Here is a 13,620-nt window from a genome sequence, read left to right on the forward strand (position 1 = left end):
GTTTTTGAAAGGTGGAATAAACATGCCACATGAAAGAGAAACTGCATAGATTTGCAGGATCAAAGATTACGTCTTAGGAGGAGAACGGACAGACAGAGAGGGTGTTGAGCACCAAGGAGAGCTGACTGAACTTGACCAGTGGACAGTAAGGATGCATGCTAGTGGAGAAACACATTCTGAAAACAGTGCTGAGTAATTCTAGTTTTTGGTATTTGTAGGATAAATTGTAAGACAAGAGACCAAAGGTTGAGTTAGGTTAGTATACAGCTCTCAGTTCTGTGAACAAACAGTGGAATTTCATTAGTCCAGGAAATAAACAGGAGTCCAAGTTAGGCTGGGGGGATAGAGCGGATATGACGGAATAAAGATTGTGAGGGAAGAAAAAGTGAATTCGGCAGTGATAAGAAATTAAAGATAGAGGGAAAGAAGACATGTTTACAATATCATCTTCCACACTGGACTTGGAGAAATGAAAAGAGATGAGAATTAGGAAGACTTGGAGGGAACATGACGCGTTGGCTTTGGACATGCTGGGAAAGAGGACAGCGCATCTGAGGGGAAACGTGGCAGAAGGTGGAGAGAGGAATTTGGGAGTGATCAGATAACAGTTACATTTGAAATCATGAGAAAAGATGGTATTTAAAACATACAGTTGAGTGTCTAGAATTGAGGAACGAGAGAAGGAAGAGTAGGTACAGTGAAGGAAAACTTTAGAAGTAGAAGGGAAGCCAAAACAATACTGGGATGGAGGACAAGTTTTCTAAAATTGAGTTCCTGAACTCCTTAATTTCCAGAGTTAATATTTATTAAACACAAACGTCCACATGCCTGAAAGCATTACATCTGCAACGAAGATAAAACCAGGAGTCAGCTCATGGCCCCGTCTCTGTGTAGAATCCCAGAAGCAGTACAGCATCTGCATCTTTATTTGGAGTTTTTCCAAGGGTGTCAACCAAGATCCAGTTTGTTACAGCAACACTTCTTAAAATTCTCTCTGTTGCTCTTGAGCTCACAGTATCCCCTGGACCCTGCCTCTTCCCCAGAGCTCACTCGCACTGCCGACTCTCAGCTCCTAAAACTCACCGAACCAGGACCACGTAGGGATTGAGTCTCTGCTCCATCCTCTTTTCTCGCTTTTTTCCCCTTTCTTTCTCTAGTTACAGGAAGCCCTCTCCCCTCTTTTCAAATGTGAATTCCACCAGCTCATACCTTGTTTTTACACCATTTGTAGTTAGTACCACACTCTGCACAATTAACTCCCAGGAAACTTAACCGCAAGGTCCTTTAGAAGAGCAGCAGGAGGGAGAAGTGCTGGGTGACCAGAGATGGCTCTGTCTCCACGGGGCTGGGGAAGATTACAAACACGTGCAACCTGCTGGCTTTTACGCCCATCCGAGTAGTGACTGTGGGTGGGGAGGAAAGACTGTCTTCCCTCTCTCCTTCCTCCCCACACGCCTGTGTTCCTGCTTCCTCCTGCTCCTTTCCCCTCTCAGATTCCGCACAGCTACTCACAGACTGTGAGCCTTTATTTGTTGGGTTGAAGGAGTGTTCTCATTAGGTAAGAAGAGAGAGATTCCAGTAAAATAAGCGGTCCTTCTGACACGAGAGGGGAAGATAAGGACAATTACATAAATGTTATTTTGCCTTGAATTAATGTTTGAGTTGGTTCCTCTGAAAGACTGGCTTAAAGACCAGGCAGCCATCACGGGGGAAACTGGCCGGAGATGAACGGGGTGACCGCACAGGAAAGCCAAAGCACAAGCTCCTGAAGTCTGGCTCTGCAGGTGACCGCCTCTCCAGACAACCAAACATGCGGAAAGCGCGCCAGGCGCTGGAGAACAGGAGGTGGGCTGGGCTGAGCGCAACGTAGGCTGCGCGGTGTCCGAGAGACACGGCTGGGAACGTGGACTTAGGATGTTGCGGTCAGCCGGTGAGACACACCGAGGACCGCACATTTTAATGACCGCAGTGGGAATGGGACGAATCAGAGAAGGATTAGGAAGAATTGTAGGAGACAAAATGGATAGGGCTTGGTTACTAGGGGCAGTCTAGAGGGGATGGCTCCAGGTTTCTGACTTGGATGGCTAAGTCAGTGGTGATTTTATTGATTAATATTGGGAGGTTTGAAAGAGAAATAGGCCGTTTTCTGTGGTGGTGGTCATGGGGGAAGGGGAGGTTAGGCATGGAGTAGGGTACTGGTTTTAGGCATGTTGAGTTTTAGGCATATTTGAGAATTTGTGATTTGTCAGGTGAATATGCTCAGCATTAAGTCAGAAATACAGAACTGCAGGTAGAATTTAGGAGAGAACTTGAAACCAGAGATTTGTGTCAGGGCATTGAGCTTTTGAGGAGGAAAAATTTCCCCTCTACCCGTCTAGGTTCTTTGGCAGGTCTAAAAATCAAACTGACATAAGGCAGATTAACAGGAGGAAAGGAAAATTAATTACATACACATGGGGGTCCCACAAGGACAGTGAGACCCACGGCTGGGCAACAGAGGCTTCTATGCCACCCTGAGCCAAGGAATGGAACAGGGGCCTGGGGAGGAGGCTGATTCTCAGGACGATAAGAAGATCAGATATTTGGTAATTAGATGTGTGTCTTGCCATCCAGATAAATAGTTTGTTTATATAAAAAGTTACCTCTGGTAATAGCTCTCTTTGTGGGCCAGACCACCTGTCTATATTCTTTTTAGGTGGTTAAAGAGGAGGTGGGAGTTTTTCTTGAGTCTGCTGGGTCTTACTTGCTTTCAGCTCAAAATGTTCTGCTCGCCGAAGTGGCACATTTTGGGGAGCTCATTCTGAGCCCCTCAGGCCCCTGAGGATGGATGAAATGGCCTTGGCAGAGCAGATGGAAGGAAGTGTGCTTGGGAGGCACAAGTGTCGAAGGGACAGGCAGAGGAAGTGGAGACTAGGTAAGTGTGGTTAGGGAATCAAGAGGAAACAGTCTCATGGAAACAGGAGAGGAGAGAGGGAAGTGAGATGCTGGCAGTGTCGCGTGCTGTAGGAAAGCTACGCGGGGTGAAAGCTAAGACGCAGCCACTGTCTTGGCTATAGGGAGGCCCTGGGGACCGATTTCTTTTGTAGGGGCATGCCATCGTATTGTACCGGGATGTGAAGCACAGCAAGAATGCCTGTGAATCCACGGTTGACTTCTCTTTTTAAAAGTCTGATAGGGAAGACAAGCAGAGAAGGAGAAATTTTTGAATTAGGAAGAACTGGGCATGTTGGTAAGAGAGAAGAAAAAAATGAATCTATGGATGGGGAACTAGCTGGAGCAAGGGAAAGGGCATGAGTGGTGGACCGGAGTCCACCTCGGTACGCAGCTTGGGGCAGAGGCAGCTGGCCGTGGAGAGGGCAAGAGAAGTTTCTTCGTCTGAACACAGAGGTAAAAGAAGATGCCTGAGAAGCAGATCTGAGGCCTTAGGGTCCGAGCTGGAGGGGCCCAGGGCTGATGGCCTGTAAGCTGGTAGTAGAAGAGGCCAGCTCATCTGATTGGACTGAGGAGTGGAAGCAAATGAAACGGAAGTGGCTTGACTGGGGAGACAGAGGTTTGGAAGCAATTCTTTGGAGACTGTGGAGTCAAGTAAAAGGAACAGCATTGAGCAAATTCGAGAATTCAGTTGAAGTTCAGATCTCTTTAAATGATCTGTGTGCCATTATCTTAATATCAGTGCTGCTGAGTAATAACAGCTATCAACTGAGCTCTTAGTGTGGAGGCATTCTTACCTTGTGTCCTAGCTGCTTCACAGTGTGAGGGAGGTACCGTCGTTGCCCCTGGTTGCAGAGATAAAACTGAGAGCCGGAGGTCAGACACAGAGAGGTGAGACCGCGCAGCAGCTGAGGGGCCGGGGCAGGCTTTGAACTCAGGCGTTCTGACTGCAGAGCACGGTGCCCTCCTTCCCTCTGTCCCCCCTGCCTAAGGAAAGCGGGCTTGATGAGAGGGTGGGCACGGGCAAGACAGTGAGACAGATGAAGTGAGGGAACTGAGGGTGCTGGTGCGTGTCCAGGAGCTAGCCGAGTTCAGGGAGTGGGGAGGAAGTGATCACAGGCTGGTAGTGAGCGACTGGGAGTGGACGGTCAGAGAGGAGGTTTAGATGCAACTGAGTGGTGGGAAATGTGGGGAACTGCGAGCTGTGCTAAGAAGGGGAGAGTTATTTGAGGTGTAGCATTTCTGATTAAGCCCAAGGCCACCATATAGTCAGAGAAATGAATGGCTGAGGATAAGAGGGGGAAAATCTCTGGAGCAGAGTCAGCTGGGGGATCGGAGATCTCAATAGAGGAAAAATGTTGACTTTACTGCTTCAGTGACATTTTTCCTATTTGTGATATTATTTTATTAATTTGACCGTTGCTACCTAACTGGTTTCTTTTTTAACTGCCTTGAATAATTTAACCCCTCTCGCTTCACCCTGCATGTACTTGTATATACCTCTCTTACCCTTCAGGTTATTTCTATTTGATATTTTAATCTCTCAGTAAAGTATTTTCAGGTTTATTTTAACAGTTAATGTTAAGTTTCTGAGGATGAGCAGTTTCTAGCTTAGTCGTGACTAATTCAGTCAAGTTCAATATTAAGATACATGACTATATTTTACTGCATTTACAATTTAACATCTAAAATGTAATGAGGTAAAATTAGGCAAGACAGATTTGTTTTTAAGGAGGAAAAAGTAGAATAAAGCAAATACTCACTGAATTCTTAAAAAATAAAGGTTTTACTTGAGAATAATTTTAGACTAACAGAAAAGTTTCAAGGGGGATACAGAGGGTTCCCATATACGTTATATCAGGACTTCGTACATAAACATGGCTTATCACTGTGGATGTTCACCTCGTTCACCTGGCAGAGCTGGGGTTTGTAAAGTTTCTCAGGTTTAAAGCTGCTGTTTCCACCCCACCTGCCTCTGTACTGAGCTCTTGGGAAGGAAGTCGCTACGCAGAGTCCCTCATGAAGAGTCATGCTTCACGAGGGAGAAATATTTACTTATGTTATTGGTAATTATTTAGGCTATTTATCTTTTCTCCCTTATTCATTCATTCATTCATTTATATTACTATGGCTTCATGGACATGTATTTCATCCTTTGGGTTTGAACCCAGTCCTACATTATTAGTTCAAATGGTTACTACATCCCTTTTACATAACCTCATCGTTTTGTGTGTGGTTTTGTTTTTTTTTGGTTTTTTTTTTTTTTTTTTGAGCACTTCTTTACTTTCTGACACTAAAAAATACTCTAGGTTTATATTGTGTGTTCTCTTTCCCAGCCCTAGAATCAGCCATTTCTCAAGGAATCTTGATTCCTTTTATTGGAGACTGGTATTAGGAACCAAAATCTGGGACCTGGGTGTGCTCACTGCTACTGGGGCATTATTGGTTCTATGCCCTTTCTGATGACAACTTGGAAATATACTAACTTGTGCATACACACATGTCTGTAATTATTTCTGGAGGTGTCCATCTTTGTATCTGTATTAAGCTAAGCATGAGTTCATACTGAAGTTTCCAACTCTAATCCAGTAGCATATGGACCACTCTAACCTTTTACACTGAATTGTCTGTAACTTTCCACTCCAACAATGAGAAACCTGGTCCCCACTTCACCATCAAACAAAATTTACTTACTTGTTGAAACCCAATATACGTATATAATTATTTCACAATTGTTAACCTGTTCCCCCACGAGACACAATTTTACTAGCTTAGAGTATAGTGCCTGTGTACAGTTTCTTTTGTCTTTAGTCTTACAGTCTTAATTCATTTTCAAAGTTACATAAGTCATGTCTTTTTACCCTGCTCCCTTCAGTGAGGTCATGTCATGTATTTGGAATGCAATTAGATTCTTTTGTCATGGTCTACATTCTGCCTGGCATCCCCCAACCTCCTAAAATTGATTTTTAAAAATTTGCGTACACTCTTCATGCTGTTCTTTGAGTTTTAACGGATGTGTAACTTTATGTATCCACTGCTACAGTGTGATACAGAGTTGTTTCTCCACCCTAAAATGTCGCTGTGCTTCACCTGTTCTGCCCTCTCCTGCTCTCCCTGAACCTCTGGCAACCACTGATCTGTTTTCTGTCTTTTTAGTTTTGCTCTTTCCAGAATGTGATATAAATGGATTCATACAATAGGTAGCATTTTCAGACTGGTTTCTTTGATTTATCAATATGCATTTAAGATTCACCCATGGTGTTATATCAATTGATAATTTGTTCCTTTTTATTGCTGAGTAGTATTCTATTGTATGTTGGTACCACAATTTGCTTATCCATTCACCTACTGAATAACATTTTGGTTGCCTCCAGTTTTGGGCAGTTATGAATATAGCTAGTGTAAACATTTGCATGCAGGTTTTTGGACATATATTTTGAAATCAAATAGAAAAATACCTAGAAGTGTGATTGTTGGATTGTGTGCCATGAATATGTTTAGCATGGTAACTGTAATATTGTCTTCCAAACTGGCTTTATCATTTTGCATTCCCACCAACAATGAATGAGTGTTCCTCTTGTTCCACATCCTTGCCAGCAATTGGTGTTGTCAGATTTATGGATTTTACTCATTCTAATAGATATGTCATAGTATGTCATTGTTTTAATTTACATTTTTCTAATGACAAATGGTGTTTAACATCTTTTTATATGTTTCTTTTTCTTCCACATATCTTCTCTGATGGCATGTTTAAGATCTTTTGCCCATGTTATAGTTGGGTTGTTTCCTTATTGTTGAGTTTTAAGAGTTCTTTATATATTTTGGATACAAGTACTTCATCATGTTTGTATTTTGAATATTTATTCTCTCCCAGTACTTGGATGTCTTTTCATTTTCTTTTAACAGTGCCTTTCACAGAGCAAGGTTTTAATTTTAGTGAAGTCTACATTGTTAATATTTTCTCCTATGGATCATGCCTTTGGTATTATATCTAAAATACTATCACCAAAACCAAGATTATATAGATTTTTTCCCCTATGTTTTCTTCTAGAAGTTTTATAGTTTTGCATTTTACTTTTAAGTCTGTGGTCCATTTTGAGTTAATTTTTGTGTAAGATGTGAGGTCTCTGCCTAGGTTCATTTTTCTACATGCAGATACCTATCTGTTCCAGAACTGTTTGTTGAAAAGACTAATCTTTCTCCATTTAAGTTCCTTTAGTTGTCAAACATCAGTTGAGTATATTTGTGTGGGTCTATTTCTGGGCTCTTTGCTCTGTTCCATTGATCTGTTTGTCTGTTCTTTCATCAGTGCCATGCTGTCTTGATTACTGTAGCTTCATAGTGAGTCTTGAATGTGAGTCTACCAATTTTGTTCTTTTTCAGGGTTATGTTGACTATTCTAGGCCCTTGGCCTTGCCATGTAAATCTTAGGGGAATGTTCACTGAATTTTAAGCACTAAAAACTAAAATTAAAATTGTTAACCCTCTGAGATGCAGAATAAAGATGATGGTTCTTTACTTTTTTCCCAGGTGGTTCTTTGAAGCTCTGAAGTATCCTAAGTTTTCCAGGGCGAACGTCATCAATGGGATACTCATGACAGTGGTGTTCTTCGTCGTGCGGATTGTCTCGATACCTCCTTTGTATGCCTATATATATTCCGTGTTGGGAACAGAAGCCTACTTGAGGCTTGGAGTTTTAGTTCAATTTACCTGGATCTCTTCTTGTTTAGTTTTGGATGTGATGAACGTCATGTGGATGATCAAAATTTCAAAGGGGTGCATCAAAGTCATCTCTCTCATCAGACAAGAGAAAGCCAAAAAGAGTCTTCAGAATGGGAAACTTGACTAAAAGCGGGCTATTGATAAGCATTACTTCATTACTACCCATATTACATCTGCTGATAGGGTGAATTCTTGGCATGTTCTTGTGCTTCTTTATTAATTACACTTGTCATCCAGGGTTTCAGGGTCTTTTTTTAACCTTTAGAAAAGAGAAACTGAAATTTAATTTCTATCCCGAGATTTATTTTTTGAATTTCTTTGGCATTATAAGCATGGATAAAATCTTAAAAGGTCTAAATAAAAATTATAAATATGGTGATGGATCTTTTTAGCAATCTGTTAACCTGCATTGGTATTTTTCTCTGTGAAAAGATGACTATGCTAATTTGGTGCACTTGGTTTTACGTCACCAATTTTGAAAGAATGGGAACTGCTTTTAAATCTGTAAATAGATCTCCACATTTTGTTGTACTGCACTCACTTCTTACTATGGCTGTAATACCTGGGTAAGGTTTAATTTCCAAATTGTTGAAATGTTCTTTTTCTTAGGCCATTAGAAGTGATGTCTTTTTTCGTATGTATATGCCATCACCTACTAATGAGGAAGTATTTTACTTATTTGGGAATCTTTAGTTAGTTCAGTTACGGAAAATATTTCCTACATTTTTCGATTTCTTCTGACATCACTTTATTATTTCTATTTTTAACATTTTGTCAAATTATTGCCTTTTTCTTTTGTAGTAAAGCTTAAGGCAGATCTAATAGAGCTTAAACGGTGAATTCGTCCTTCTAAACATGCATGTTATAGATGAGGGTTTAGGCTAATAGGAGGAGTCATTAAGAAAAAAGCTTTAACACTGCTGTGTCTCTCTGCTTCCTTTGCACTTTTTCTATGAAAAACATTATTCTATTTGCAGAACCTCCCCTGAGTTCAGAATCCAGCGTCATTAGCACCAAAGTCTTTTGCAGTATGTATTTTTCATGCTTCTAAACTAGGCCTCTTCTTGATGAGACCAAAACTACAAAAAAAAAAAAAATCAGTATTCATATTTTACTCACAATTTACACTCATGCTTGCTTAATCAGCATTTTGAGTGTTTGAATTTCTATCCTTCCGAAAGGACAGGAAAAAGATAATTTAATCCAAGTGTTCTGATGATCAATGTTACTGTTTTATGTGAGGCTAAGTGACTGGTGACTTTTCTTTCCCTCCTGTTTGTGTGAGTTTATGTTCGCTTTCTCTTTGGTCCCTACAACCTAAATATAGAATTACATAGTTAGTTGTTATTGCTTTTATTTATTTTTCTCAAGCACTTGACTTCAATGATCGCTCTTACCTAAAGGAAAAAAATTAGTCAGTGGTACATACTTGAATTTAATTGAACCCAAACCAAAAGACCTAATCCGTTCAGTTTCTCAGCTTGAAGGAGAAGGTTTGATTCACTCTCATTGTTCGTGTTGTGATGACGAAGGGAGGCTAGCTGGATATTTCCAGACCTTTGATTTCACTTGATTTGATTTGACCTGACTGTCCAGTGCAGATAGAGCCTGGTAAGTTTTAGAACATTTAAAGAAGGCAACTGAAATCTCAGTCAGTAACAAAAGGATACAACGAAGTTGATTGGCTTATACCAGGTACACTAATTTCTGAAAGAATTAAAGGAATGTAAAAATTTAGGTATTTGTTTCTAAGTTTACTAATTGTACACTGATCATTTGTTACTACATTTAGTGCCTTCTCCACATCGGCACTTAAACATGTACTGACTGTTCCGAGGGGTAGGAAAGCACAGGGTTTTATTTTGTTCTTTTCTCGCTCTTTTGCAAGAAAAATGGCTTTTTAAAAGGAAAACATTTATATTAGAAAACTATTTTGGAAATACATTCCTTTAGAAAGAAACAAAACATGAAATAAATATTTTTGACTCTTTGGATATTTCTATAGTTTCTGAACACAGATTTTAAACCCACCGTCAAAACGAAGACAGTATAAAGCTGTATTACCTTAGTGAGTTTCCATATGGCAGCTTCAGTTCTTATAGTTGCTATTTCATGCTTCGGACTTCACTTTCACTTTCACTGCAGCACCTTTCAGTAGGGTAGCCCCTCTCCAAGTAGGTGCATTTAAAGTACCAACGTGTCGAGCTCAAGTTTGTTATTCCCTTCGTCGGCGATTCTCGTTTTATGCTGGCGTTGCGACAGCTCATTTAACGTCCAGAGTCAGTATCCAGAAGTGGATTGTGCATACTTCCTCACCTCACACAACAGATGTGAGATGGAAAAGACACCGCAAGCTGCTGTGCTCCTTTAAGTCAGATCGTGACAGGAGCTGCACTCCGCTGTGCTGTGATTGTATCCACCTCCCTAAGATACAAGTAGTTAAAGACAGGACATCTCATTTATTAAATGATGAAGTTTTCATTTATTAAATGACAAACTTTTGCTAGACATTTTACATGTTAAATCTTTGAACTACATAGATTAATTTAAACGATTCTATTAGGCATTCTGATATTTAACAACTGTTAAAATATTTATAGAAAATGAAAGCAAATTGGTATAAATTTTTAAGCAACTCTATTTTTGTAGAAAAAGATTAGTGACAACCTGTAACTATCAAGACGTTCTCTGGATGTGTAGTACTCTAGAAAGTGAAAATTCTTACAAAATTTTGAAAATGAATGAAAATTAGCTAAACAGCATGCAAGGTCATAGACTGCATTCTATATTTTATTTGGGAGAATTTAAAACTTTGAGCTTGAGTTTATAGAGTTTGCATTCTTGTATCAAAAATTTTTTTAATGAATATTATTTGCGTTTATTTAAAACTCAAAATGGAGTTATATATGAATGCAAAGAAATGAATTCCTGCTTAAATTGTCTTGATATGTTATAGGAAGTTGAAATGCAATTTTGATTTCAAAGTTTTGTTCAATTTTGTTGTCTTATGGACTTGCCCTATGTTAAGAGAAATAATAATGTCTTCACCATTCCTAAGGGCGACTGATAGACTGTGGATGACCCCGTACTGTTGTAATCAAAGTCTGAATCAAACTCTTCTAAATTTTAACCTATTTGACTCAAATCAAATTTTTGCTAAACGTATCAGTTTTTAAATTGTACACTTTCTCTGAGGTGCATTGGACATGTGGAGAATGGTTCTTCCCTGGTGTGAAAAGCCACCTTTACTGTTGGTAACACCATTTGTTCTGATGTGTTTAGAAATATTCTTCTCATGGAGATATGTGGGGAAAGGTGTGTTGTTATGTTCATGTTTGTTCTGCTTCATTTTTAAGGAAAATAAACATGTTCCAAAAGACACTATTTAAATAAATGTTTGAGCAAATTTCAGTTTCTAGGTTACTCTTAACTCCAAATATGCAGCTATGCATTTGAATTGGCTTTAAGTGGTTTAGTCGGTTGGATGACACTGGGAAGTCCGTGTAATTGTTGAATCATCAGTTACACTTCACCTCATAGAAGACTATGTATGTGTGTGTTTTGGATTCCGTAAGAAGCCATCTCATGCGGTTTTATCAGAAATGTGGCACCGCGTGTCTCCACGGGTCCCACCGGCACAGCCCCGAGACCCCACCGTGCTCAGGGGCCCCGGGCGCACGCCTCCCCAGCCCTAACCACAGCCGGCTGACGAAGGCACACTACAGGTCCTGAAAGGGAGTTCTGACACGAAGCATATGTGCTGTGTGCTAGAACAAAGAAAACCCAGCAGGACCTGCGGTTGGAGGAGACACCACAACCAACCGGTTTGCCCTTAAAAGCAGCGATGCTGGTCCCTCCATCTCGTTTTCTCTCTGAATCTTTTGAGCCCGTCCAGCATCCAGCTCTTCCTCCGATGACCGTGAGCACCTCGCCAGCACCTCCCTTCTTTTTGCCAGCACCTTTCTAGGTCAACTTTTGGGGACTCCCCTTACCTGTAAGCTTCCCAGTCTATTGAGGCAAATTTAAAAGTTCACAAATATGTTCTTTTGTTGAGAAACAAAAAAAGCATTGCAGTAAGTTTGAGTAGCAAACAGACAAACCATAATTTATTAAGAGGCTATAGGAAGCCGTTTAGCGTGTAATAATGCTCAGTTTACAACACCAAGCAAAGCTAATGATGGTATGGTTTTACCGAGGAACATTTGTAGTCTCTTTCTCTTAAACTGGTTTAGCAATAATGAGAGCTTTATAGCCTGTTTCAGCCGGGGGTTTGCTGTAGGCATGTCAGTTATCTAAGCGTCCTTCCTCCCATCCCAGGACGGGGGGAGGAGGAGTCCAGGGTGCTCTGCGTTAGGAGGGTGTGTGGGTCTACGGCAGTGTTATTGTGTCCTGCTCTTTAATCTTGTTTCTTTTAAAAACAAGCTTACCAGCAGATGGGTTACTCAGGGTGTTTTCCAAAGTACAACAGCCAAGGACCTGAGCCCTGTCCCTTTTTAGCCCAGACCTCAAACTGTCTCTATCAGCTTTGATAAGGTCATGCTTTCCTTGGAAGATACTTGGATGGCAGTGAAGCTAACGATTGGCTTGTTTGCATTGAAAATGTTTACACTGATTCCCTCTGAGCAGTAGACAATTTTGAAATCAAGCCCTATATTTGAGACCAAAAAAAAAAAAAAAGAGAGAGAGAAATTTTTCTAAATCTCAAAACTATAAATACAATACCTCTGGCTGAAAACTGGTTAATCATCATCTGTATGATTATGACCTTTTTCCTTTATATCTTTGTGTAATTCTTTCTGTAATTAAGTGTGCATCAAGGTATCTGCTACTTCTTTGGTTAATGAAGCCTAAAAATATAACTGTAAATGAAATATGCTATGTATTTTTCTGTTCCTTGCTTGGTTTGCTTCTGATATGATTATGTCTACTTTTTACTCAAGGAATTTTTGCATTGATAATACTCTCTTACTAACTTGTAACTGGGATGAGTTATGAGATTTTTTTTGGTAATTATTTTGCAATAATAATTTTAGACATAGATTTGATTTGAAAAATTTACTTGAAAACTGCAGTAAATATGAAAGCAATAGTGATATATACCTAGTTTTTTCTGGTAATAGATCACATTAATATTTAATTGACAGATTTTGGAAGTTTTTCAGAAGACATTTATTAACATTTTGAGAACATCCCTTCCAGTGTATTTCCTTAAGGCTGAAGAACTTTGGTTTTATTTATAAAATACAAGACTTGGTAATTTACAAATCAGTGTTATTCAGATTTATCAGCAAGTAAAACAGCAATTTAGTGTTCTTTCCTTTTTTGCTTCTGGTTGTGCTTTATTTGGAGGGATTAATAGACACCTTGAGGTATTTCCCTTAAAATTTTGAAATGTTTGTGTACTTTGTAGGTGTGTCATTTTCAAGTATATGCAAGTTCTAAGCAATAATCTGCATGTTATACAAGTTTGGCATTACTTTGTCATGACAATTTCATTGTTTTAAGAACGTATAAAATCAATATCCTATATATAAATCACCCCTTCATGAAAATGTTGGGGTTTTCTTGTGTTAGAACACTACTATAATGTGGTGTGAAGCTTTGTATTTTGTGGAAAAAATAAAGTCACAGTGATCCAGTGCGAGAGTTGGAGTCTGCAAGGTGTACACTTTAATAGAAATTAATGAATGATAAAAGTGACTGTCCTCACTTAATCACCTGTCCTAGCATCGGAATCCTGAAGTTAATATATGCTCTCCAAGACACCTGTGGAGCTTGTTAACCCCCCTCTCCCTCCCTCCTCCCTCCCTTCCCCCTTCCCTCTCTCCCTCAGGTCCCAGCCCTGTAGCAAATCGAGGGCTCAGCAAACATTTCAGTCCTGCTTATTAGTGGAAAGAATGGTGCTACATAATCAATAGGCTCTTTTAGATTAAGTAAAACTTTGGCAGTTACGTTTTTAACCTCCTT

At 39.8% G+C, this 13,620-nt stretch overlaps 1 protein-coding gene across 5 annotated transcripts in view; it reads left to right on the plus strand.

Moving 5' to 3' along the window:
* The window catches only part of TLCD4 (TLC domain containing 4), a 78,434-nt gene extending 65,140 nt beyond the window's left edge, over nucleotides 1–13,294 (plus strand). For all 5 annotated transcript variants that reach the window (XM_010975378.3, XM_031457645.2, XM_064488744.1 and 2 more), the window contains one exon: nucleotides 7,462–13,294. In XM_010975378.3, coding sequence (XP_010973680.1) covers nucleotides 7,462–7,780 — 319 coding nt within the window. In that variant the 3' untranslated portion in view covers nucleotides 7,781–13,294. The remainder of the gene's footprint in view (nucleotides 1–7,461) is intronic.
* The last annotated feature ends 326 nt before the right edge of the window (nucleotides 13,295–13,620 follow it).

Source organism: Camelus dromedarius, chromosome 9 (genome assembly GCF_036321535.1).
Source record: "Camelus dromedarius isolate mCamDro1 chromosome 9, mCamDro1.pat, whole genome shotgun sequence".
Taxonomy (NCBI): Eukaryota; Metazoa; Chordata; class Mammalia; order Artiodactyla; family Camelidae; genus Camelus; species Camelus dromedarius.